The 25,743-nt window shown below is 43.1% G+C and overlaps 1 protein-coding gene across 4 annotated transcripts in view; it reads left to right on the forward strand.

Moving 5' to 3' along the window:
* The window catches only part of TMEM86A (transmembrane protein 86A), a 217,064-nt gene that overhangs the window by 2,393 nt on the left and 188,928 nt on the right, over positions 1–25,743 (forward strand). For all 4 annotated transcript variants that reach the window (XM_083723672.1, XM_083723671.1, XM_083723673.1 and 1 more), the window contains exon 2: positions 23,770–24,034. In XM_083723672.1, coding sequence (XP_083579798.1) covers positions 23,770–24,034 — 265 coding nt within the window. The remainder of the gene's footprint in view (positions 1–23,769; positions 24,035–25,743) is intronic.

Consider the following 25,743-nt stretch of genomic DNA (forward strand, 5'->3'; position numbering starts at 1 on the left):
AACAGGTGTTTGCCTTAATTATAAGGCTTGTTTTGCTCACTTCGGCAGCAAATACATTAAAATTGGAATGATACAGAGAAGATAAGGCTGGCTATTTATTTATTTATTTATTTATTTATTTATTTATTTATTTTACCATCCTTTGTCCAAATATCTCAGGGCAGTTCACAATATGAAAATACAAAATGAGAACACAAAATACATAATAAAACAAAAACTAACCAATGACCCCCCTCCCCCAAAACACATTTAATAGGCCACAAATATTAATCAGCCAAAGGCCTGGTTATAGAGAAACATTTTTGCCTGTTGCCTAAAGAGATGTAATGAAGGCACCAGGCGAGACTCTCTGGGGAGAGCATTTCACAAATGAGGAGCCGCTGCAGAAAAGGCCTGTTCTCATGTTGCCACCCTCCAGATGCCTTGTGAAGGAGGAACACGAGGAAAGGCCTCAGATGATGATCACAGGGTCTGGGTCTGTTCATATGTGGAGAGGTAGTCTTAGTGGTATTGCGGTCCTTAAATGAACTTTTGTTGTTGTACAAACTGAAGCACATACGTAGCTCATACTTTAACGTTTCCCCCCTGTTCCGCACTGCCAAAACCAGTGCTGTATTATGAAAATCATGGGCCAGACTGCTGACTGGCCCCTTTAATTGGGTTTGTTTTAAAGGGAAAGATAAATAGACAGCACCCGTCCTGTATTATGAAAATTGGGAACCCTAACCAGATTCTTCTTAGCCTGTCAGTTACAAGTTACTTTAATGCCCTCTATTCTGTCTGTGTATTAGAAGGAGATAATACTTTTTCTTTAACTGAATACACGGTGATGGTTTTTAATGTGGGAATGAAGTGAAATGTAGCCTATTTTACTGGTGAAGCTTCAGGCCAAGATTTGGCCCTTGTGAGCCTGAAAAGCCTTTTGCCAATCTTCTTTTAGAACCAATAGAAGATTGTGCCAAAAAATACTGTCTGATAAAGGAAAGGTACAGATTATCTCTATTTGACCTTTCATCTGCCTGAAGCAGCTTGAATTCTTTTTTCTCTTTTCCTCTGGACATGAAACACCTGGTTATAAAACATTCTATTCTCTGAACATGATTTATGTAGGCTGGAACTGGAGTTTTTTTGCAGGTAGATTTTTGTGGCCATCTTAGGAATCTATTCTTGTCCCTAATTTTTTCTTCTGTTAGATCTCTTGCTCCTTTTACTGACCAACTTTTAGACCACAAAGACATTTACTAGCTACAGAGCTGGCATCACTGAGCATAAAAGTATGCCTTATTTTCAAATAAAGCATACAGAGGACCGTACTGCATATTTTCTGGTAAAACAGATTTGGCAACTGTAATGTCCCAAAGTCCTTGAAGGCTTATTTAATCGTTCATTTTTATTAGGTGTCTGAAAACTGTGCTCAGTACCCCAAATATCTATAGGGACAGTAGATAGTTAAAATAGCTTTTTAGAAAAGCCCTGCTGGAACAATCTAGCCAAACTAAGATACTTTGAAATGTAATTGGACTTACCTCTGGCACTTTGAAAAAGGATAGATAGACCTTGTACCATTTTATGAAGACCAGGGCTGCTTCCACACTTTGAGTCTTGGGAGAGATACTATTTTTATAGTATAAAAATACTCTTGATAGTGCTGTATCCTGCCATAGTTCTTTATATCTCAGACCTTGGGCTTTAGTGTGCTGGCACCTGCCCTTCCAATGCACACCAGGCAGGTACCTACACCACTGACATTTAGATACCTGCTTAAAACTCACCTGTTAAGCCTGGCTTTCCCTGAGAGATGATCCAGCCATGCTGATTTGTGATATACATTGTGTTTTTTTATGGATGTAATTTTCTTGCTGAGTTTATGTGTGAGTATCTGGAGGCGGTTGGAGGATGGATGCAGGTAACAGATTGAGGTTGAATCCTGGCAAGACAGAAGTACTGTTTTTGGGGGACAGGGGGCGGGCAGGTGTGGAGGACTCCCTGGTCCTGAATTGGGGAACTGTGCCCCTGAAGGACCAGGTGCACAGCCTGGGAGTCATTCTGGAGGTCAATTCTGTGTCCAGGGCAGCTGTCTACCAGCTCCATCTAGTACGCAGGCTGAGACCCTACCTACCAGTCTGTCTCACCAGAGTGGTGCATGCTCTGGTTATCTCCCACATGGACTACTGCAATGCACTCTGCATTGGGGCTACCTTTGAAGGTGGCCCGGAAACTACAATTAATCCAGAATGTGGTAGCTAGACTGGTGACTGGGAGTGGCTGCTGAGATCATATAAAACTGATCCTGAAAGACCTACATTGGCTCCCAATATGTTTCCGAGCACAGTTGGTGCTGACCTTTAAAGCCCTAAATGGCCTCAGTCCAGTATACCTGAAGGAGCGTCTCCACCCCCATCGTTCAGCCCAAACACTGAGGTCCAGCACTGAGGGCCTTCTGGCGGTTCCCTCACTGCGGGAAGTTAGGCTACAGGGAACCAGGCAGAGGGTCTTCTTGGTAGTGGCACCTGCCCTGTGGAACGCCCTCCCACCAGATGTCAAGGAAATAAACAACTATCTGACTTTTAGAAGACATCTGAAGGCAGCCCTGTTTAGGGAAGCTTTTAATGTTTGATGTTTTACTGTGTTTTCAATATTCTGTTGGGAGCCGCCCAGAGCAGCTGGGGAGGCCTGGCCAGACGGGTGGGGTATAAGTAATAAATGTTGATGATGCTGTTCATGATTAGGTGTATAGAAATGTTTGAAACCAGCTAAATAAATAAAACCCTGGCAATACGTTCCCCCTCTTACTATAGGTTTACTCAGAAGTAAGTTCTGTTACAGCAAAGTTCCTGCTTATTTCTGCTGCTCTCCATGGTTGTCCTCACCCCCTTTCTTTCAAAGCAATTTCTTCTGCTGCAATAAGTTTCTGGCTGTTCACAATTTCACAACTGCACTCATAATACCCCCCACAAAAATTACAGATCAATCGTAACTCCCGGCTGCAGAACAGAATGTAATGGAAGATCCAGCACTGGCTACAAAGTGTGTCCTCTACAGAGCAGGAATGCCAACATCATACTGGTGAACAGGAACAACTAATTTCAGGGGCAGATGTAGCTATATAAGAAATGGGCAAAGAGGGAGCTTTCAACTAAAGGGGCAGTGGCCCCCAAAAGCCATAATGCTTCTTTGCTAATCCACACTGGACAATACAACTATATTTTAAGACAACAAAATATTCACAAGTTGAGTCAGGAAAAATGCACATAGACACATTGGAAAGTACTGGAATGCAAGAGTTTGTCATCAGGATTCTCCATACAAATGAAAGTAAACAGATTTTCTTCATTCTGAGGATCATAGAAACCTTTGTCTGATGGCTTCCTACATTGTAAGAGAAATTTCAGAGATGTCCATGCCTTCCCACCTATTCTGCTGCACACTTAATGGAAACCTTTGCTCTACTGCAGGAGTTTCAGAAAATGCCTGAGGAAGTAGTAAGCTTCAAGATCCTTTGAGAAGAGTTAGCTTTATTTTATTTAAAATGAAGTGTGTGTGTGTGTGTGTGTGTGTGTGTGTTTTTGCACATTTGGAGTCTGTAGTTTCAGTTCTCCATGTTCTCTAATTCTCAGTAAGCTGACAGTTCCCTTCCTTCCCCAGCCGACGCTAGTGAGGGTTCCCTGTACACTAAATGCTGCAGTCAGATCTTAGACTGATTCTTCTGGCTCAGAGTATCTCCTTTCATGAGAGGCTAGAGGAGCCAGTCAGAGCATTCAGCAGCACTGCAGGGTTTGGAGCCTAAATCACCATGCTTGTTACTTATACAATTGATGTGAATGTACCTTTATAGTATTTTTAAAAACAACAATAACATGAAAGGCTATTATTATTGTAGGCTGTGCAGTTTATGACTAGCAGTGCATTTGAAATGCCCAATTCTGCTATTAGAAGAATTGCATTTTGTAAAAATAAGATGTTTATGCATATTTATGTCATTTATCCTTTAATAACATATGCTTTAATTCTTCTAATATTGCAGAAAAGCTAAACACTTTAAGTTCCCACTAATTTCAATGGGAGAGATTTTTCCAGAAGCAATTCTATTCATAGAATCATAGAGTTGTAGAATTGGAAGGGATCCCAAGGGTCAGCCCCCTGCAACGCATGAATCTCAGCTAAAGCATCCATGACAGATGGCCATCCAACCTCTGCTTACCCCCCCCCCCCACAAGGAATCAGTCTACCACCTTCCAAGGGAGTCTGTTCTACTGACAAACAGCTCTTACTACCAGAAAGTTCTTCCTCATGTTTAGTTGGAACCTCGTTTAACTAGAATCCACTGGTTCTGGTTCTCCCCTCTGGAGCAAGAGAAAACAAGCTTGCTCCCTCTTCCATGTGACAAACCTTTAGCTGTTTGAAGATGGCTGTAATATCTCCTCTCAGTCTTCTCTTTCCCAGGCTATATATATCCAAGTCCCTGAACTGTTTCTCATAAGGCACAATTTCCAGACGCATTAACATATTGATAACTCTCCTTTGCACATGTTCTAGCTTGTCAATATCCATCTTAAATTGTGGCACCCAGAACACAGGAGTCCAGGCAGAATAGAGCGGTACTATTTCTTCACTTGATCTGGACAATAGATCTCTGTTGATGCAGCCTAGAGTAGCATTAGATTTTTTGTGTTGCTTCATCACACTGTTGACTCATTTTAAGCTTGTGGTCTACTAAGACCCCTAGGTCCTATTTGCATGTACAGTCGTACTTTGGAAGCAGAACGGAATCTGTTCCCTCTCTTACAATTTTTGCCTATATACTCTCAAATCTGCCTTCCATGCTCTGGGTCATAGATCTCTTCACAAGTGTATACATTCTTTACATATAATGCTACTCCTCTTCTCTTTCTGTTTGGTCTATTCCTTTTGAGCAGGTTGTATACTCCTCAATTTCTACATTCCAGTCATGAGACTCATCCCACTCATCCTACATACCTATTTGGGAATAAGTCCCACTGGACTCAATACTTCTGAGTCAGCATGCGTTGGATTGCACTGTTAAGCATGTGGTTTGTTGCAATAGCAGTTACAAATAGGATTAGATTAGCATGAAGTCTAATTACTTCTGTGCTATACTCAGTCAAAATTGAAGGATATGTGGATCATTGCTCCCTGGCATTAATAACTAAAGATATATCCTGCAGTGTAACCTATATATTCTTTCTAACTGTTTATAGCTGGGATGGAGAACCCAAGGCACTCTGAATGTTGTTGACCTGCAGCCCCCATCACCCCTCACCAGTGACTATGTCAGCTGGGATGGATAGAAGTTGGGAGTCGGACAACATCTGGAAGACCACAGGTTCCCCATCCCTGCTCTCATGAGCTCTCATTTATGCTACAAAAATCTGCAGGCTATTTCTGGCAGGTGTGCAAGTTAAAGCACAAACAGATACTGTAATTTGTCTCCATAACTTTCCTTCCACGGGAGTGGGGGGATTTGGGCTTGTTTCTCTGCAAGCAAACCCTGAAGAGTAACCAAGCCTTGTTCTTGACTTGGTCTCATGATTTGTTGGGGGAAAGAAATAATGAGCCGGTATCAGATATCACACGGTGCCAGACCACTGCATTGGGTTGGACTAGATGCCCCTTTGGGGACCCTCCATCTCCACAATTCTATGATTCTGTGTTTCCCAGCAGTGCTTCAGCATCAAGGCAGGAGCAGAGCACCCTCAGTTTCAGAATGCACCAGAATACTGCAAATTCACATTTAACCACAGTTAATTTGACCGAAGGTTTAATGTGATGTGCAAATGAGACCACTGAGTGACAAACAGAAGATGAAATGTGAGAGGAGTTTTGGTGTCATAGCACCCTGCAAGTATCAGGCATCGATTACTACCCAGAGATTTCAAAACCATCAACTAGCCTTTATTGGTGTTGACACTAAATCCATATCTGTTTTTGGTGCATTATGCTGCTTGCTTTTTAGATGATTTCCTTTCAGTGAAAAAAATGGAAGGAAAGTAGATTTCCTTTGAGAGAGGGTTTCAGAAATTCCTTGGGACACAGATTGGGAACAAAGCTGCCCAAAGGCCCCTCTGCTAGAAAGCAGAAAGCAAGGCATCACCACTCAAAGGACACTGGAGAACATCTTTTTAGTGAATATTTGATGCTTAATTCTATCCTTTCTCAGTAGGCACTGCCTTAAGGTTTCATCACCAGCTGAGTGGCACTGAAAAGGGATTACCCTGCCGGCGTAACCGCTTTGTGAAAGGAACTTTTGCTGAAAACAACTGTCCCTTCATATTGTCCTGCTGCTAATTCAGGGGACATGGCTTTAGCTGATTGTAACTAGGGCAGATTTATTTTTTGTTTGCAAAAATACATGAGAGCAACGAGAGTATCAGTGCTGCACCGCTGCTGCTGCAGTAGGACAACAGTGTGTTGACACCAAAGAGCTGGCATTCCTACCCGTTATTCCATGGCTAAAGGTGGTGGAATAGTTGGCACACAGGAATGGCTAGTTTGTTGGCCTGAGAAAGGAGGTGTGATCTTGTTTAGGTCATCTTGTGATGTTTATCTACCTGTTACTAAGCACACTGCTTCTCCCATGGTTCTTAGTTTAACTTAAGAGGGGAAAAATACTCTGAAGAATATGGGAACATGTACGTGATGTCCCTAAGTAAAGGGAGTTGAGTGAGAACATAGGCCATTCATCAAGGCCAAAAATGTTGGTTTTTTACTCTCAGCTACTCCAACCCACAGCAGCTCTCGGTGGTTTCAGGCAGAGATCTTCCCCAGCCTTATTTAATTTAATTTATTCTATTTCCTTTACATCCCACCTTCTCCAAGGAGCTCAAGGTGATGGCATACGTGGTTCTCTTCCTCCCCCATTTCATCCTCACAACAAACCTGAGAGGTAGGTTAGGCAGTGGCTGGCTTAAGGTCATCCAGTGAGTTTCATGACTGAGGGGGGATTTGAACCCTGGTCTCCCGGGTCCTAGTCTGACACACTAACAACTACACCACATTGGCTCCTGCTATCTGAGCCTCTTCACCTGGAGCACCCAAGGTTGTGGAGCCTGGGATCTTGCACATATAAAACATGGGCTGATGTAGGGGGAGACAGCTATGACATTTGTACCTTCCCCGCCTCAGCAGAACTAATGGCGGCTTCATGCTGTTGCTAAGGCTGTTTACACACTAAATCATTAAAGCACATTCAAGTGCACATTCTTCCCCTCAGAGAATTCTGGGTAATGTAGTTTACCCCTCACAGAGTTACAACTCCCAGCGATCCTTAACAATTGGGCCGGCCCACCCATGAGGCAAGCTGAGGTTTGGATGGCAGGATCCACAGGGCAGATCCTGATGTAGATATTTATCCCCCACCTCTTGTTCCTGGTGATCTTCACTCCTTCCTCCTTCCCTGGGAGGAAGGGGAGTGCCATTTTGTGGTTCGCCTCAGGTGCCAAAATGTTTTGGGCCAGCGCTGGTTAACAAACAGCAGTTCCCTGAATTCTTGGGGAGAGAATGCACTTCAAATGTGTGTTATAGTGTGCACATAGCCTTTGGCTGAGGAAGGGGACAAGGGAAATAAAAGTTAAACTTCCTCTCCCAGAGAGTGCTACTTTGCTGATCCTCAAAGCAGCCACATGGGTTTGCAATTTAATAAGAAAACAAACAAAGCAAGCTCACAGGAAATCTTAATCATGGCTCTTCTGTGTCACACCTAATTTGGCCCTGCAAAACTGCTTAAGCGCAGATGAGCCATCATTGCCCTTGTCAGAATCACAGAACTTTGTTTTTCTTCCTGGAATTGACCAAAGTAGAAAGTATGTTATAAGTTAATTGACACAAGAGATATTTGTGATACAGGTCAACCATAGTCTTGGAACCCTATAACATCTTAAGGGTTCTTGGAGTCGTTCAGGTTTTGCATGCCAACTGCATATCCGGTGCAACTGTGTATTAGAGCCTCAGCACTTTTTGTTTTCTTTTAATTTTAAAGAAAAACAACTTTGAGAGGAGGGAATTTGGAGTAGTGAAACAGTTGGGTTCTAAGTGAGCTCAAACACATGTTTAGGATATTGGAATATCATTCAGTGTGTGACTTCAGGGTTAATTCTGATATATAATTCTTATATCTCACTAACAGTATATGAACTCTACTTGAAAACCTCACTTTAACAAACCTGTCTAACGGAATAAGTAATGATCAGTAAGCCAACTAACCAAGAGGGTGGTGGAGGAGGACTTGCTTAGTAACCAGGCAGAGTGACACGATGTTCATTGAGCTAGCACATGCTCTGGTTGGCTGTGTAGTTCTGAGGAAGTTTTTCCTCTGTATGCTTGGTTGTATGTCTCCCTACTATGTACAAGGCCTAAAGTAAGAAAAACAAAATCTCTTTGTTTATCTGCCCCCCTTGCCCAATGATACAGTGGAAGCTCATGTTACATACCGTCCCCTTGTGGATGCTGCGGGTTACGAGCTCCGCTAACCCAGAAGTAGATGCTACCTATTGCGACCTTTGCCTCAGGATGTGAGTGGAAGTCACGTGCCGGCAGCAGCAGGAGGTGCCATTAGCAAAAGTGCATCTCATTTTACGAGCAGTTTCGGGTTGAGAACGGACCTCCAGAATGAATTAAGTTTGTAACCGGAGGTACCACTATATACCATTTTGTTCTGTTTCTTCAGTAAAGTATTATAAGGATTTCTTTTTTCTTTGGACTTCTTCTGTATTATTTAAGTGACTTTGCTAATACTGAACCCCATGGCGGTTAAGCTACCTAATCCTGCTGCCTTTCTGCTTCAGATTTTTCCTGCCTGAAGCTGCTTTTATAAAACGCAAACCAAACCCATGGCTCTGTTTTAGGTTTCCAATTCTAATAAAAAGTTTCAACTGGATAAGATTTCCCCCCAATAAAATAAAATAAATTCCCTAAGGAAACTGTTTAACACCTTACATGTTTGAAACAATTAAATATAAATTAGAAATAAAACAAATTAACCACTGCATTGACTCCAAAGAAGAAACCAGTAATTAAAGTCACCCAAAGCAGAGGACAAGAACTGACTGAATGCCTTGGTCAGGAGGGTGAAGAGGAAGAAATCAATTTAGGAGGGAAAAATCTAAGAAGCAGAACCCACTTCAAAAGAACTGGACAGAGGGGAAACGTCTAATTAAAAGGGCAGTTGCAAGGATAACCTTCAGTCCATCCTGGGAAGGCTGGCACTACAACTTTATTTTTAAGTAAAATCAGGGATGAATATAGCAGTAATGGGAGGGAAACATGGAAAACACTGGAATGCAATGGGTTGAAATAGTAGCACTATCCTGTTGCATGATGTTTTCATGATGGCTTTAATTGCTGCAGATCATTTTATGAGGTTGCTTCGGTTTTTTAATCTGTGCCTCACTCTGGGATAGGGGAAATGAAGAAGGGCAGAATATGAATCGAAGTAATAAATGACATAAAAGAAGATTGTAAATGGCCTGGGGGAAGTAGGCATGATGATTGCGTTTTTGTCTACCTTGCTTGCTACGAGTCGCCTTGGAGATTGGTGGTGGTCCATAACTGATGGTTCTTTTGAAGAAGAAACACCTGTCAGATGATGCAAATTTATCCAGCACTGAGATGAAAATACAAGAGGCACGATATTCCTTTTCTTTTCTTCATTGCTTATGTTTTGAAAGATACAGTATTGGGCGGGGGGGGGGAGAATTCCGCCTCCCCAAACAAACATTTTCTCCATAAACAATAACTAAGTTTATTAAGCAGATGGCTGAGTCCCGAGTTTCCCTTCCTCATAGGAGTTAAGCAATCAAGGAAGTATCCTTGGAAGTGCCTTGTAAATCTTTTATGGGAACGTCATTGCTATATGGTTGGGAGCGATGTAGCCTTGCAGCTGAAACATTCTGTTTGCTTTTGCTGTGCTTTTGTGAGCATGCAGGACAGAAGGGAAGGGGAGAGAATAAATAGCATAGCACAGGGCAGGAGGGAGAGTGACTGGGATCTTCCTAAACTGAAAAACACAATCAGATGAAGTACTCCATAGTCCTTTCTTTCAGCTTCCTGTATCATTAAACTCTGACATTTTCTTGGAAGAATGTATCAGAGCCTAAATGAATTCATTACCTTGTGTTTTCCTTATGAATGTGGAAGGCAGAAGGAATGTTTTACCTGGTTATCTTTTCAGCGTTCCGTTTTCTTCTCTGCTATAGTTTCCCTTCTCCATCTTTCTGGGTCTAATCTTTACTGAGTCCCTGTGGTCTCAGTTCCATATCTGGAACATGGAGCATGTGAGGGTCATGTGTTTATTTTAGGTGCTGCTTGCTCTGAACATGGAGAATAAGCAGATACTGGCAAGGGCATAGTCTGATGCCAGGACCCAGCTAAGGTGCATAGAGAGTGTCTGTGAGTCATGCTTTTTCTCACCACTGAAGATACAACTAAACATCACTGGAAAATGCAGGGCCATCACTGAAATGTTCCTTTGTAATGTCTAGGAGCCCACCTCCTTGGCTGGGGTCTGCAGTACTATTTTGAGGAGAATGTGAGACGTTTCACGACATCAAAGTAGCTGAAGGAGGAACATTGGGTTAGCTACAGTGCAGTCATGCATAAGTTTATTCTGAAGTAGGGATATAGGGAGGCAACAAATTCCACCCCATCCTGCGTTCCTCAAAGTCAACCATTTTCACACACACCACTGAGGTTTTCACTGAGCTATCCACCATGTTGAACTATTCACCGTGACCCCAATATTTCATGGGAGTGTTGTGAGAATATCATCCATGCCAAAAATGTCTGTCATACTCTTCTAGTGTGAAGTTATGACTGAGCATATTAGAACTGAATAGGAGGATTTGAATCTCAAATGTGCTTGCTAATTCATTCTCACAACGCTGCTGCTAGCGAGTAGTTAACTATTTCTGCTTTGTGGATTAAATCCTCAGTACAAATCTATATTTAGGAAACAAATAGCATTGTGGGTCAAACTGTGGAGAAAAGCAAGGATATCGCCAACCTTCCAGCAGCCCTCAGCATGGGGCTGTCAGTGGGCCCAGCACCCGTGTCCCCAATAGCCACAATGATATCATATTTAAATTTTTTTTATTCAACTGCAGTCACCATAACACTACTCACCACCCTACCTGGTGAGTCTCCAGACAGCTGTTTAGTCATGGGCATGGATCTGTAGGCTAGGTGTTACTGATGTATAAGTAGGCACATTGCATTTGGGGCAAATTACAATACTGGGGAGCCACCATGGATGAGAGTTGAGTTTTGCTCTCATTCAAAAACAGAACCTGCACCCGCCCTCTGCTATGACAGTGGGAAGGGTAATGATTTGGGGTTTGGCCGGGTCATTCTGGTGAGGGCCATTTTGAGCCCTTGTGGACTTCTACTAGTGCCCAGCTGCTGGCACTGAGCATAGTGGAAAGGAAACTGAGAATGCATGCAGGCTGGCATAAGAACTTATGCTACTTTATGTGTTCTAGTAGCATAACATGCAAAATGATGTCAAGGGCAATAATTAATGCATTTATTACTTATTAGTATTTCTTTATGTTTTATCATTCTTTTATATTTGTAGGAAGCATCCTAGAGTGGTTGGCGCAACACAGTCAAATGGGCGGGGTACAAATAATAAAATGGTTCATTTGTTTGTTTATATGGAAATGCTTCAATCCACGGAGGAAGTCACCTTAGCCAAGTCCCATTGAACCCATTGCCAAAAGATAGTTGCACCGAACTGAATCCTCTCTGTTTTCAGTGGAATGTTAATGTTTACTTAGAACTGACTTCTGTTGAATTCCATAGAAGCCCCTCCAGGCAATTGGCAGAGATAATAGACTCATGTCTTCTCCAAGGACTGAAGCCTTGGTCATTACTAATTTTTGCTTGTTGACAAGTGTACACATGGCTTGAGAGTTTATTTATTAGATAAATTTCTATACCACTTTTCATTTTGCCTGTAGCAGTAGTCTGAAAGAGCTATTTGAGCAGGTTTGCAGAAGCCCCTCCAGGCAATTCACAGAGATAATAGACTCGTGTCTTCTCCAAGGGAAAGGAGCCTGGCTAGAATCTTAAACAGAACCATCATTTCCTGTTTGCAACAGAATAGGGTTGCTATTTTTAGTTTTTATGGTCTTATGCAGTTTTCATGCATGCTGGAGCTATCGGAAGCAAAAATCAATTTGCAGTCTGTTAATAATGGCTATCCTAGATCACCTTGGAAACCCCCATTGATCCTGATGTTAACCTTCACTCCTTCGGTGAATGCACACAAGCAGTTTTATTGTGTGGTAAGGTATGGTTGCTCACTTATCTGTATTACTACCCATATGGTGTAAATGTTCTTTACTGATCATTCTCACGCCTGGTGAATTTTGGCATCTTTACCATATAGAAAGCTGTCTGTCTGGAGTCACTCCTGATCTCCAGCTGAAATAACACATGGGATTGCTTTTGCTTCACATCTGTCTGTTATTGTCCTCTCTCCTCCCACCTTGTTGCCCTTCTCCCTCATCAAAATTTAGAGGGCAAGAGCTTTGGGGGCAAGGTGCTGGGTTTTGTTACCGATAGCCTATAGAACACTATGTTGTTAATAATAATAAGCCAGAATCAGGGTCTTCTCTAGACCTCCATATTTCTGGACAAAGGTGCTTTTTAATTTCAGGAGATCTTCTAGAGTAGCTTGTGATGTGTGATAGGAGAACCTCCTGATCAGCAGTGTGCAAATAGAAGCACTTCTCATGTGTATTTGAGACTTCTTGGAGGACATAATATTTGCAAAGGACCCAGGTACATACTCTGTGAGAATGAGCTTTCAAAAGCCATCCAACACAACCCATGACTAAGGGTTCACTTTTACTGAAATTTGAGAGGGGATGTGATGTTTGGGAATGAATCTGGGACAGACTGGGCTGTGGCTAGTGAATTGGATAATTTGTTGATGGACTAATTTCTCATCTTGATCACCTGCTGTGACAGATCTGGCAGCTGACCTATTAAGAAGAGTGCATCAGGATGGAGTGATCAGCTCACAAGACATTTTTCTTGGGTTAGCTGTAGCATGTTCAAGGAAATAGGTGTCTGATTTATCTACCACTAATTAATTCCAGGCGTCTTGGAGTTTCATGATGTAAGAGTTAATCAAGAGAGATGTGAGAGAGAATAAGGAAGTTTGAGGACAACCTCTTCTTTTTAACATCTCAAGGAATCATTTGTCTCACGAACACTTTATATGGTGTGGACACCATTATACAGGGTAGGTACCTTCAACCTCTTCAGACCCAGGATCCACATTTAACCTAAATGTGCACCTAGGGACCCATTTCTTAATTGTTTAACACACATTTGTGTGGTGGTGGCGCTCCTTTTGCAACTTAGCTTGGATCAGGCCACATCCTACTAGTGGGTCTTGACCCAGCAGTTGAACCCACCCAATTATCAAGCCCTCACTTGCCTCTCTACTTCACAGGCAGGTAGAAGAAAATTACGCAAAGGCAAAGCTGGTACCCTTGTTGCATAAGTAGCTCTTCCCCGAAACATTTCTCAGCCCAGTTGTTGATGCTCCAGAGTGTGATACGAAACCCAGGGACACAAGGAGATTAAGGAGGTGGTTGTTTTTATGTTCGCAGTGTGTAGGCAGGTTAATAAGATAATTGGTACATTTTGACATGTTTCTACACCCAGTAGAACGAAGGCTGTGGGTCATTTTGCTTAATGAAATTATTTAAAGTCATATTTACTGGGTCAACCATTCTGTTGTGAGGAAACTGACCCACAGATATAAGCAACCTGTGTTTCGGCCTAATGAAAATAGTTGGAGAAGGAACAACCGACATGTTCCCTTTAATATTGAATTTGCCGCTTCACCTTTCTGGTTTTCCTGCAGAGCCGGTTTTCTCATAGAGCTGCTGCTGTTTCATGAAGGGCATTAGCTGGCTGGAACCGATGGGATATGTCGTTCAGCAACATCTGAAGGACATCACATTGGCAGAGTCAGCTCATCCAGTAGGCAAATTTGAGGTGGCTGCCTCAGCGGTGGCAACCCCCAATATGGCAGCTTCATGGGCACCCTGACACCTCTGCAGAAGGGGTGCCGGTATTGGTTTAAACCTTGCCCGAAATTGCTCAAGCACGAGAGATCTCATGCGATTTGGGTGAGATCTCAAACAAACTGGGTGAGTTCTTGCCTGAAATTGTCGCTGATACTGCCGCTGCTTCTCTGCCCATGGCAGAGGCAGCTGGGGGAGTGGAAAGCAGTGTTGGCAGTAGCAGGTATGGCACCAGCAGCAGGAGTGGCAGGGCAGGCATTTTCCATTTTGCCTTAGGCGGTGAAACGGGACACACTGCCTCTGTGCATTGATTGTCCCTTCTCTATAATAATGGTCTGTACACAATCATGGTCACTTTTCCACAACTCGTTTTCCTTCTCATCCAGTGCAAAATGTTCTTGAATTTTTAGCTGTAGTTCCGAGAGATGCCATACTCAGGGTGTTTTTGTATCCAGCTGACTATATTTATATAATATACTGTGCCAAAAAAGTTGTGCTTCTATTCAGCCCGTCTTCTGCATTATTCAGTTTGGCATAAAGTCTGCCAATGAACCTTTCACGCGAGGATTGCCGATGCACTGTTAAATATATCTATTTGTTATATATATTTTAAGACCGACACCTCTTGGTGTTGGAGGTTGTTCAAAGGCTGAGTCAGAGCTTTCTGCAGAGGCCTTATCACACCACTGCCTGCTGTTACTCCTGAGCTGCCCCCGCAGCACCACTCTGCTTTAATTTGGCTTTAGGCATAACTTAATGGCAACTCTGAGATTCTTTGGATGCCAAATTTGATCATGTGTCATATTATGCACTGGTGCAAGAAACAGTCAACCTGATATATATTGCGGTTTTGACATGGCCTGTGCTCTTCAAGGGCGTAGAGATCATATTGGTCCTCCACCTCATTACCCCTCCGGTTGCTCCCCACCACAAAAGTTCAGTATCAGACTAATTGAAGCTGCGGCCTTGAATCTCTGTATCTCATTACCCATTCCTTCAGCCTGCTAGTCTCAGCAAGGCAAAATTTAGAATGTCATGAAACCTGATAAAACAGTGCCTTTTCCTTTTTTTCCTTTGGTAATGTACAAACTGTGTTCTTTTCACAGGAGATTGTGATATAAATAATGAACCGTCTCTGGAGAATATGTGCTGTGAAGCTTGAAAGTCTTCATTAGGTCTCAGTCCCAGAGCCTTCCTTTCGCATTAGAACTTTTCTGTGCTAGCTTGGTTTTCCGGGAAAAAGGATACCGGAGGTGGCTCAATAAGTTTTGGTGCCTGGGGCAGAAAATCAAAATGTGGCAAAGATATAATAATGTTGTGGTAAATAATGAACAAGCTGCTGTTGATGGGCTGCCTCAGCTTTGAGGTGATGGTGTGTGGCCTACTTTACAGAGGACAGTCCTCTATTTGAAGGGCTAACTGCTCAATCTGTTTCAAAGATTTGTTGTTGTTGTTTAGTCTTTTAGTTGTGTCCAACACTTCTTGACCCCATGGACCAGAGCACGCCAGGCACTCCTGTCTTCCACTGCCTCCCGCAGTTTGGTCAGACTCATGTAGGTAGCTTCGAGAACACTGTCCAACCATCTCGTCCTCTGTCGTCCCCTTCTGCTTGTGCCCTCCATCTTTCCCAACATGAGGGTCTTTTCCAGGGAGTCTTCTCTTTTCATGAGGTGGCCAAAGTATTGGAGCCTCAGCTTCATGATCTGTCATTCCAGTGAGCACTCAGGGCTGATTTCCTTAAGAATGGAGAGGTTTGATCTTCTTGCAGTCCATGGGACTCTCAAGAGTCTCCTCCAGCACGCTTTGACTAAATGTGATCCACCTGGAGCAGGAACTGGCAAGCCACTCCAGTATCCCTGCCAAGAAAACTCCATGGACTAAAACAACAGGCATATAAAAGTTTCAAAGATAAGGAACCATAAAAAAAACCAAGATGGAGGGCCTTGAAGCTGCCCATCAACAGCTTTTGAACACCACAACACACACGTAACTAGCTGCAAAGTAACATAACATGATATGTAATAAAACTGTAATTTTAATCGTCATATCAAAAAGCACAGTTCCTGATGGCAACATATCATATCTTCTATATGTATTGGTATTGTAAAGTCCAAGGATTGTCAAGTCCAAAGATTACAATGCACACTTGTACACAAGGGTGTATCCTGAGAACTATTCTACCATTGGCTGCCTTTTGTTACTAATTAGTTTGTTTGTCACACTTTCAGACATAGGACGATGCAGAAGGTAGTTTCGCTTGTTGCACATTTAAGATGTAGGACGATGCAGAAGGAAGATATCAGCCTGAAATGGCATTGCCAACAGGAACTGTGCACTGTAATCTTTGGACTTGACAATCCTTGAACGTTACGATACCAATACATATAGAATATATGCTATGCTGCCATCAGGAACTGTGCTTTTTGATATGACGATTAAAATTACAGTTTTATTACATTCCATGTTATGTTACTTTACAGCTAGTTACGTGTGTGTGGTGGTGTTCAAAAGATGCTTCATGTAATGAGGCAACAGTGGTGTTTGTTGCCCATCAACATCTGGCAGCACTCAGTCAGCAGACTGGGCATCCACACAAATATCCTGGTGGTGCCTTCCACGCCATGGTGAGGTGTGTTTAATTATGCTAATTATTTCTACATTTAATTTAATTATGCTATTTTCCCTACATGTCTAAAAGCATGTCCAAAATTACAACAACAACAACAACAACAATTTATTATTTGTAGCCTGCCCATCTGCAAACTTCATACAAATTAGACCCTCTTTTGTCTTGTTTTTGGGTGATGCAAACCCTCTTTTTTTGGCAATGCAAAACAGTCTACCCTACTTGGCTTGCTTAATTGGTAGGGCTGGGTCTGAGCAGAACAGACTGTGCACAAATCGGAAATGATAGTATGCTAACTTGTTATGGTACTCTCCTTGCCTCGTAATAATTTCAAAAGGTATTGCTAAGCGCAGATATAGTTATGTTGATACCATATTATCTTCCATCCTGATGATGCCCTAAGGAATGCTAGGCAGCAAAGGCATTTATCCCTCATCCTGTTCATATCTCACTGGTGTGATTAACTTCCTGTGAGAAACACTTTTGCTTGCATAACAGTACATGATCAGATTAATAACTAGAACATGCCCACATTTAGTGCAGGGAAATTGGATCTCAGGAAGAGAATGAGTTAGGTTTTTGTCTCTTTTCATGTTGCTTCCTACATCATCACCAGCCATGAAATCAGGGTTTTAATGTTAATTCAAGCTAAGCAACACCTGAAGCCCATCCATCCATAGTTGCATCTGTGACACAGTGACTAAACAAGTGTCAGGGCATAATTTTGTTTTCTGGGTTGTTAAATATTTTGAGATGATATGTAGGGAGTAGGGATAGATGAATCAGTCAATTTGGGTTCCCCCCCAGTTTCTATTTTTTTCAAGTCTTAATGCAGTTCTGCAGCAATTTGCTTTTTAAAAAATAAAAACAACAACACTAAAAACTCATAAAAATCCATCAGTATTTATTCCAATTTCTTCTTATATATACATTTTTGCAAGCAATTTCTCCTCAAATTTTGTGTTATTTTCACTTCTTTATGCACAAATCCCCTAATATATACAGTTTTGAACACATTTTCTGGTTGGGAAACTTCATTGTGAAATTTGGAGGCTGCAAACTTTGAAGGATGGTTGTGTTTAGATTTGTCTCTTGGTTCGCAAAGTGTAAATTGGGTAGTTTCTCATTAAAATGCAAACAACATCAAATTTCTCCCTTGTTCCTAATTATATCTTAAGTTGTATGATGAGTTGAAATCTGCCTTTATTGTTGCATAAAGGTCCTCTGCAATTGTGGTCATGATCTTTCCTGCATTTTAAGCAGTTTCCTCAATCAATGCAAATCTTTTTTTAGAATCCAGATGGACAGCTAGACAGAGACAGCATTTGGTTGCTGCTGCTATACAGCAATATATAAAAAAATAAGGCTCGTTGCAGGGATATCCTTAACCTGCACAACTTGCTAAGGAGTAGGTTATAACAGGTTCCGTGTTAGAGCATTAGAATTTTCTCTACCTTCTTATGACAGACAATGACCATTCTTAGTAGGAAAAAGCTGGAGATTTTGGATAATAGCGTTGACAGTTAATTGAATTGTGTGCATGATTTTGCACAGTTCATATTTGCTTTACAGCGACTTACCTGGAAATAAATCTCATTGAACTTATTTCTGAGTAGATAGCACCATGCAGTTAAGGCAGTATCCAGATCGCTAGTTTTACCATAATTATAATAACAATATATTATATATACCCCGCCCATCTGGCCAGGTTTCCCCAGCTGCTCTGGGCGGCTCCCAACAAAATATTAAAAACACAATAAAACATCAGTCATTAAAAACATCCCTAAACAGGATGTCAGATATCTTCTAAAAGTCAGATAGTTTATTTCCTTGGCATCTGCTGGAAGGGCGTTCCACAGGGCAGGTGCCACCACCAAGAAGGCCTTTGGCCTGGTTCCCTGTAGCTTCACTTCTTGCAGTGAGGGAACCGCCAGAAGGCCCTCGGTGCTGGATCTCAGTGTCCGGGCAGAACGATGGGGGTGGAGATGCTCCTTCAGGTATACAGGACCGAGGCCATTTAGGGCTTTAAAGGTCAGCACCAACACTTTGAATTCTGCTCGGAAACATACTGGGAGCCAATATAGGACTCACTGCTGCTCTGCCACAGCCCCACTCAGATAAGCAGCAGCAATCCTGGCACTAGGGGTGGGGTGGCTGCATCCCACCCATTGCATCACTACTGATCGTTCACTTATCTCCTAGTCCTCCATAGGGACTAAGTTCCAAGAGCAATAAAAGCCCCCACCTTTTCTAAACAAGTGCCTCTTTAAACCGCAGAATCCTCTAATAATGATATCCAGCTATTTAAATAATACCCTGCTTCATAATATTTTTTCAATAGTCTTTTCATTAAAGCATCTGGGTGCAAAGACTTATTGCAGTGCACAGCTACAAAGGAATTTCTCTCTCCCTTTGATAGGCAGCCACCCCTTTTTAATGCCACTTTGATTAATTCCCTTCCCCTTTCTCTGCACCTCCACTGCAGTACCAGCCCCCCCCTCCCCGGCCAGTGCCAAATAAACTAAAGCACTAATACATTCAAGTCCAGAATCTCAAGGCCAATTGCCAAGGGTTTAATTATATTCTTCTGGCAAATGACCATTGTTTGCTCTTTAAAAAGTCAAGCCTTACTGGCTGCCAACGCTGCCGCTCCAGTCAGCTGAGGAGGGAGGCTTTGAAGTGTTGCAAAAGTCTTTTATTTTTGCAGAACCAGGAGGTAATCGTAGAGCTAGTTGTAGGCTGTGAGCACGAACAGATCTCGGAGGTAAGGGAGGGATGACTTGTGACCTCATCTAACTGACTGGAAGACTTCAAATGAAATTTGTACACAGTCCAACAGGACATTAAAAAAACAACAACCAAAAAACCCACCCGTCTTTTGGCAATGTTGTTCTGGGGAAAGTTACCTCAGATTATCAAATCCTCTGCAAGTTTTGATGTCTGTCCTTGTTCTCAGTGACAGAGAAGTTAAAGGGAGGATGTTACAGATTGCTCTTTGGAGAGGAGTACAGTGGTACCTCGGGTTAAGTACTTAATTCGTTCTGGAGGTCTGTTCTTAACCTGAAACTGTTCTTAACCTGAAGCACCACTTTAGCTAATGGGGCCTCCTGCTGCTGCCGCCACGCTGCCGGAGCACGATTTCTGTTCTCATCCTGAAGCAAAGTACTTAACCTGGAGCACTATTTCTGGGTTAGTGGAGAATGTAACCGGAAGTGTATGTAACCTGAGGTACCACTGTACAGTCATACCTCATGTTACGTTTGCTTCATGATACTTGTTTTCAGGTTGCATCCCGCAGTGGCCCAGAAGTACCGGAAAGGGTTACTTCTGGGTTTTGCCACTCGCACATGAGCAGAAGTGCAAAATGATGTCATGCGCATGCGCAGAAGCAGCAAATCGCGGCCCACGCGTCCACAGATGCACTGAGGCAGGTTGTGTTCTATTCATGTTGCGAACAGGCCTCTGGAACGGATCCCGTTTGCAACCAGAGGTACCACTGTATTCCTCCTTCTAACAGCAAACTTTGGTGGTGCATGCCGCTGGGGGTTTGCAGCCAAAATGGGGCCATTAAGAAACAAGAGAGAGGCCAAGGCATGCTTGCGGGGGGGGGGGGGGGATTCAAGGTTTACAGAAGAGCAGTGAAGTGTGTAAAGTTATGCATGCATATTACTGAGAAAGTGGGCAGAGAGTAGTTTTAGCTCAGGGATATCTGATGAAGCTGAATGTCTGAAGAGTCAGAACAGACAAAAGGAATATTTCTTCACACAGGGCCTAGTTAAACTGTGGAATTTGTACTCACAGGAGGCAGTAATGGCAACAACTTAGATGGTTTAGAAGAGGATTAGACAAAATTATGGAGAATAAGGCTATACGTGGCTGCTGGCCAGTGCTCTGCCTCCATTGTCAGAGGTAGTATTCTTCTGAATAGTGGGGTGCAGGTGGCACCATGGTCTAAACCACTGAGCCTCTTGGGCTTACCGATCAGAAGGTTGGTGGTTCGAATCCCCGCGACGGGGTGAGCTCCCGTTGCTCTGTCCCAGCTCCTGCCAACCTAGCAGTTCGAAAGCATGCCAATGCCAGTAGATAAAGTAGATAGGTACCGCTGCAGCAGGCAGGTAAACGCCATTTCCATGCGCTCTGGTTTCTGTCATGGTGTTCCGTTGCGCCAGAAGCGGTTTAGTCATGCTGGCCACATGACCCAGAAAGCTGTCTGTGGACAAACCGTTAACTCCCTCCTACTAACACATTTAAAAGACCATAGAGTGACACGGGAACTGAGGCCATTGTCTCTGAACTGGATCTTGTGCCAATGAGACATTGCCAATTTGCACCTGCAGCTCAAACATGAGACAAAAAACTGCATTGTCTCTCATCTCAATAGCTGTGTTGTTTCATTGAACCCAAGGATCTCCCACTACACTGAAAAGAGCTGGTCAGTTAAACCTTTGCCAATAACCCACCCTTGAATGACAATAGTTACCACTGCTGGGGTGTGTGTTTGTGTCCAGCACTGAATTTTAGCGGGTATTTAAGTGCCATTTAAAATATAGGTTAAAGGTAAAGGTAAAGGTACCCCTGCCCGTACGGGCCAGTCTTGACAGACTCTGGGGTTGTGCGCCCATCTCACTCAAGAGGCCAGGGGCCAGCGCTGTCCGGAGACACTTCCGGGTCACGTGGCCAGCGTGACATCGCTGCTCTGGCGAGCCAGAGCCGCACACGGAAACGCCGTTTACCTTCCCGCTGGTAAGCGGTCCCTATTTATCTACTTGCACCCGGAGGTGCTTTTGAACTGCTAGGTTGGCAGGCGCTGGGACCGAGCAGTGGGAGCGCACCCCGCCGCAGGGATTCGAACCGCCGACCTTTCGATCGGCAAGTCCTAGGCGCTGAGGCTTTAACCCACAGCGCCACCTGCGTCCCAAAATATAGGTTAGATTGCTGTAAATATGTGGGGCTGCCTCTGAAGATGTTTCGGAAACTTCGGCTGGTAAAGAATTTGGCAGCCAGGTTGCTCACCAGGACATATGATCCTTGGATGAAGGGGGGAGGATATATAAATATAATAAATAAATGAAATGAAATATATTGCTTTTGTCATGTCAAGATTGTGCTTATTTAAGCAGATGCATGGGAAAGGTGAGAAATTCCCAGAGCTCTGTTGTTTTTCACAGGGAGCTTTGTCCAGTTCAAACTTTTTCCTCCATGCGATATTTATGGCAGCTTTTCCTGGAAAGCAATTGTTTTCAGTCCATAAAGCCTGGGCCACATGCTTTCTCTCAACATTGAATTGGCTCCTGCCCAGTGTGGGGCTGATAGAAAAACCATTTTGTGGGTGTGCCCCATGTAAGCAAATTAAGTCTGATTCTCTGTGTGCTTTCTCAGAAATTAATCCCACTCACTAGGTACAGAAGGTTGGAGTTGAAGTTGGTAGTGAGGCTGACAGCTAAGAAGCAAAATATAATGGGCTAATACAATATGAGATTAAATATGGTCCTGGGCAGCATGTTTAATGTTATTTCTGAAAGCTTTGGGATGGCATCTGCCAAGCTCCTGTGGTCTGCAGCCTTCATTTGTTATGTTGGGACTTGGACAGAATCAGTGGCGTAGCGTGGGTTGTCTGCACCCGGGGCACGGCAAGTAATTTGCACCCCCTAACCCGTGGATTTGCGCCCCCTAACCCTAACCCCCAGATGTTGCGCCCGGTGCGGCCGGGCCCCCCTGCACCCCCCACGCTACGCCACTGGACAGAATGATCCCAGGATTTGAATGGCATGTGTGGCGCTTGCCCACCTAGGTGGGTCATAAGGAAAGGGTTAAATGAGTGTGAAGTGATTGGCCAGTGGGAACCCAAGGGGAGGAGTTGTTGGGAGTCAGTTGGGAGTTGGAGAAGGAAGAGAGAGGATAAGTCTGTGGGTTGGTCTAGTTTTGATGTGAGAGAGTGAGAGAAACTGTTAAGAGGAGTCAGATAGACAGTTGGGATTATCAGTCAGAAGTTATTAGGAAGGTGTAGGCCGGTAAAGAAACTAAGATTAAGAAAGTGACAAGAAAAATTATCTGAAACCATAACCTTGTTAATGCTTATAAAATAAACTTGCTTATTTGATTTAATGTTGACAACTGTCTGGACTCTGTGTGTACCCAAGAGAAACAGGTTGGTGGCAGTGGAGAAGCAATCACAGTGGTGGCACAGGGATCAATAGACCGTCAAATGTCCGAGGACCCTGTGTGATTGCCACAGCATGTTACAGTGATATAGTTGCCACCTGAAAGCCAAAACCTTATTTGAGTGTTTTGAGTCATTTAAATGTATGCAGACTTATGTTTATTGACTAAGATTGAGGCCAAGCTAAAAACTAGCACTCAACCTTGAACTTGGCCTGGAATCTTTTGAATGAGCATAGCTCCGTCAATAGGGCATGAGATTTTAAATCTCAGGGTCATAGTTTTGAGCACCATGCTGGGGAAAAGATTCCTGCATTGTAAGGGGTTGGACTAGAATGGCTGTCATGGTCCCTTCCAACGCTATGATTCTTTGAATGTGCATTGCATGCTCTGAGAATCACCTGTGGCCCTTCGACAGCATGCACCACCACTGGGAAAGCGCAAATGGCAGCAGCTCCCAACATATGCACGCAGCAGCATGGGTGTGTGAAATCTTCAAAAAGTGCACTGCGTCTGCCATAAGGGCAGGGCTGGGGCAACATTAGAAACGGCCCAAAGCAGCATTATTCTTTAAGGTCACTTTAATGAATAAGATTGATTTCCAGGGCTTTTGTACTTTACGGGGAATGAACGAAATCTCTTAAGCCCTTATTTTTGGCATGGAGCGGTTTCGAGTCTGTGCAGCTGATGACAATGGGGAAAAAAGAACTATGGTAAAGTTCAAGAAGCCTTTGTTCTTGGAATTGCTGCTGGTCAGCAGGAATCTTGAATGAAAGGGAAGCAACGAGGGAGCAATTTGGTAATGTTTACAGGCTCTGTGTAGTCTCTGCGGAATGATTTGATGGATTTCAGGTGGTTGGGTTTTTTTTCAGCAAACAAACTCACAGCTCATCATCTTGTATGTGTGTATGTCTTTCCCCACCCCAGGTGAAGAGTGAAGGCCCGAAACTTGTCCCCTTCTTCAAAGCCACTTGCGTCTATTTCGTCCTCTGGCTGCCCACCTCCAGCCCCTCCTGGTTCAGTGCCCTCATCAAGTGTCTGCCCATCTTCTGCTTGTGGGTTTTCCTGCTGGCGCACGGGATCAATTTCCTGACGGCCCATCGCAGCGCCTGCAGAATCCTTGCTGGTTTGATATTCTCATCTATAGGAGATGCTTTCCTCATCTGGCAAGAGCAAGGCTACTTCGTTCACGGTCAGTGGGGCACCAGTGTGTGGGCCTGGGCAACTAAGCTTCTGGAGCACGTGTCAATGATGAAGCGTGGAAGTAAGACAGATGTCTGCCCATGTGTGCTCCTGCACTGGAGCTTTAGCACATAACTGGAAATCAGGAATCAGCGCCAGAAAAGTCTGTCATTTCTCTTGTTGGGGTTAGGTGGCTGAAGTAATATAGCCATGATCTTCATACACTATGAGGCAAATTTACACATCTTTGCTGGCGCAACCCAGTCAGATGGGCGGGGAATAATAATAATAATAATAATAATAATAATAATAATAATAATAATAATAATATATTTTAATAGATATTTTAACACACATATAGGGCTGGCTGGCTATCTGACTATATTTAAATACCTTAGTGTACAATAATTATTTCTTTTCATGAATATAATTAATATGCTGATTTAAATTTCTCTCCGGCCCTTCCTCTCAAAGGAGCCCAGGATGGCAAACACCAAAATATAAACACAAAACAATTAAAAATAAAATAAAAGCACATGTAGAATATTTAAAACTATCTAAAAACATTAAGAACATCTAAAAGTAATCGCACACCCTCACAGCTAATTATTTCAAGGTTGCTAGGATCAGCGTCTTTTAGCTATCTAATGCCTGGAATGTTTTAATTTCCCCCTGAATGTTGTTAATGAGGTGACAGATGCACCTCATCAGGAAGCGCATTGCACAAATGGCAAGCCACCACCAAGAAGGCTCTGTCATGGGTCAATATGTTCCACACTTCTTAGATATCACTTTTAGCCTGTTTTATTTTATTCTCTCATGCAACCCATTACTCTGAATAATGGCAACATGCCTTAGGCTGAGCAACAGTTTAGAGAAGGTCATACAACAGATTTACAAATCTACAAACGGTGTGCACAGAGGGCCAGTCTAGACATTGCTGAAGTTCCAGGGCAGCCCCTAAAAATGACATTCCTCAGGTCTCGTTCTCCCCCTCTCCTTATACTGTCTAATATAAGTCATTGCCGATGCAACATAATCACAGTGAGTTTTGCCACATGCTCTGATGCTGGAGGGGAATTTATTTATTTGTGTGTTTATTACAATTTAATACCACATTTTCTCCAGGAAGCTCAAGGTGCTTTGCTTGATTTCCCCTCCCATTCTGTTCTCATCTCTGTGAGGTAGTTGAAGCTGAGAGATGGTGACGGGGTCACCCTGTGAGTTTCGTGACTTAGTGAGGATGTGAACCTGGTTCTTCTCGGTTCTAGTCCAACATTCTAATCACTAAACCAGGAAATTCTTAGTCTGGTGATAATCTCTGGTGAGTTTCACTAGAGATTATGGGGGAGAGAAGAAGAGCTACAAAGAAGTAGGTTATCTCATTCTGTCCAGAGACAACAGCGGTGATGATGGTCCAATCATACTATATTTTTTAAAATCAAAACCATTGCCTGCCTCCAGCCTAGTGTATAAACCCATGCCTCTAAATCTAGATTAGCACATTTAGCTTTTTGCAAATGGAGGAACCACACCTTTAAAAGCAGCATTAGTGAAACTTTGACAGTGTGGATGTATTGGACGGGGAGAAATTTATTGCCAGAAAAATCAAAAAGCCACATAGGTTCCTTTGTGCCCCTGAAGAAGCAGGAGCTACCTTCTGTCTGACTCTCGTTGGAGCCCTGATGTTTCCTCCTGCAATCTTCCTTTGAAAGGAGA

The sequence above is a fragment of the Podarcis gaigeae genome (genome assembly GCF_964106915.1).
Source record: "Podarcis gaigeae genome assembly, chromosome: 1".
Lineage (NCBI taxonomy): Eukaryota > Metazoa > Chordata > Lepidosauria > Squamata > Lacertidae > Podarcis > Podarcis gaigeae.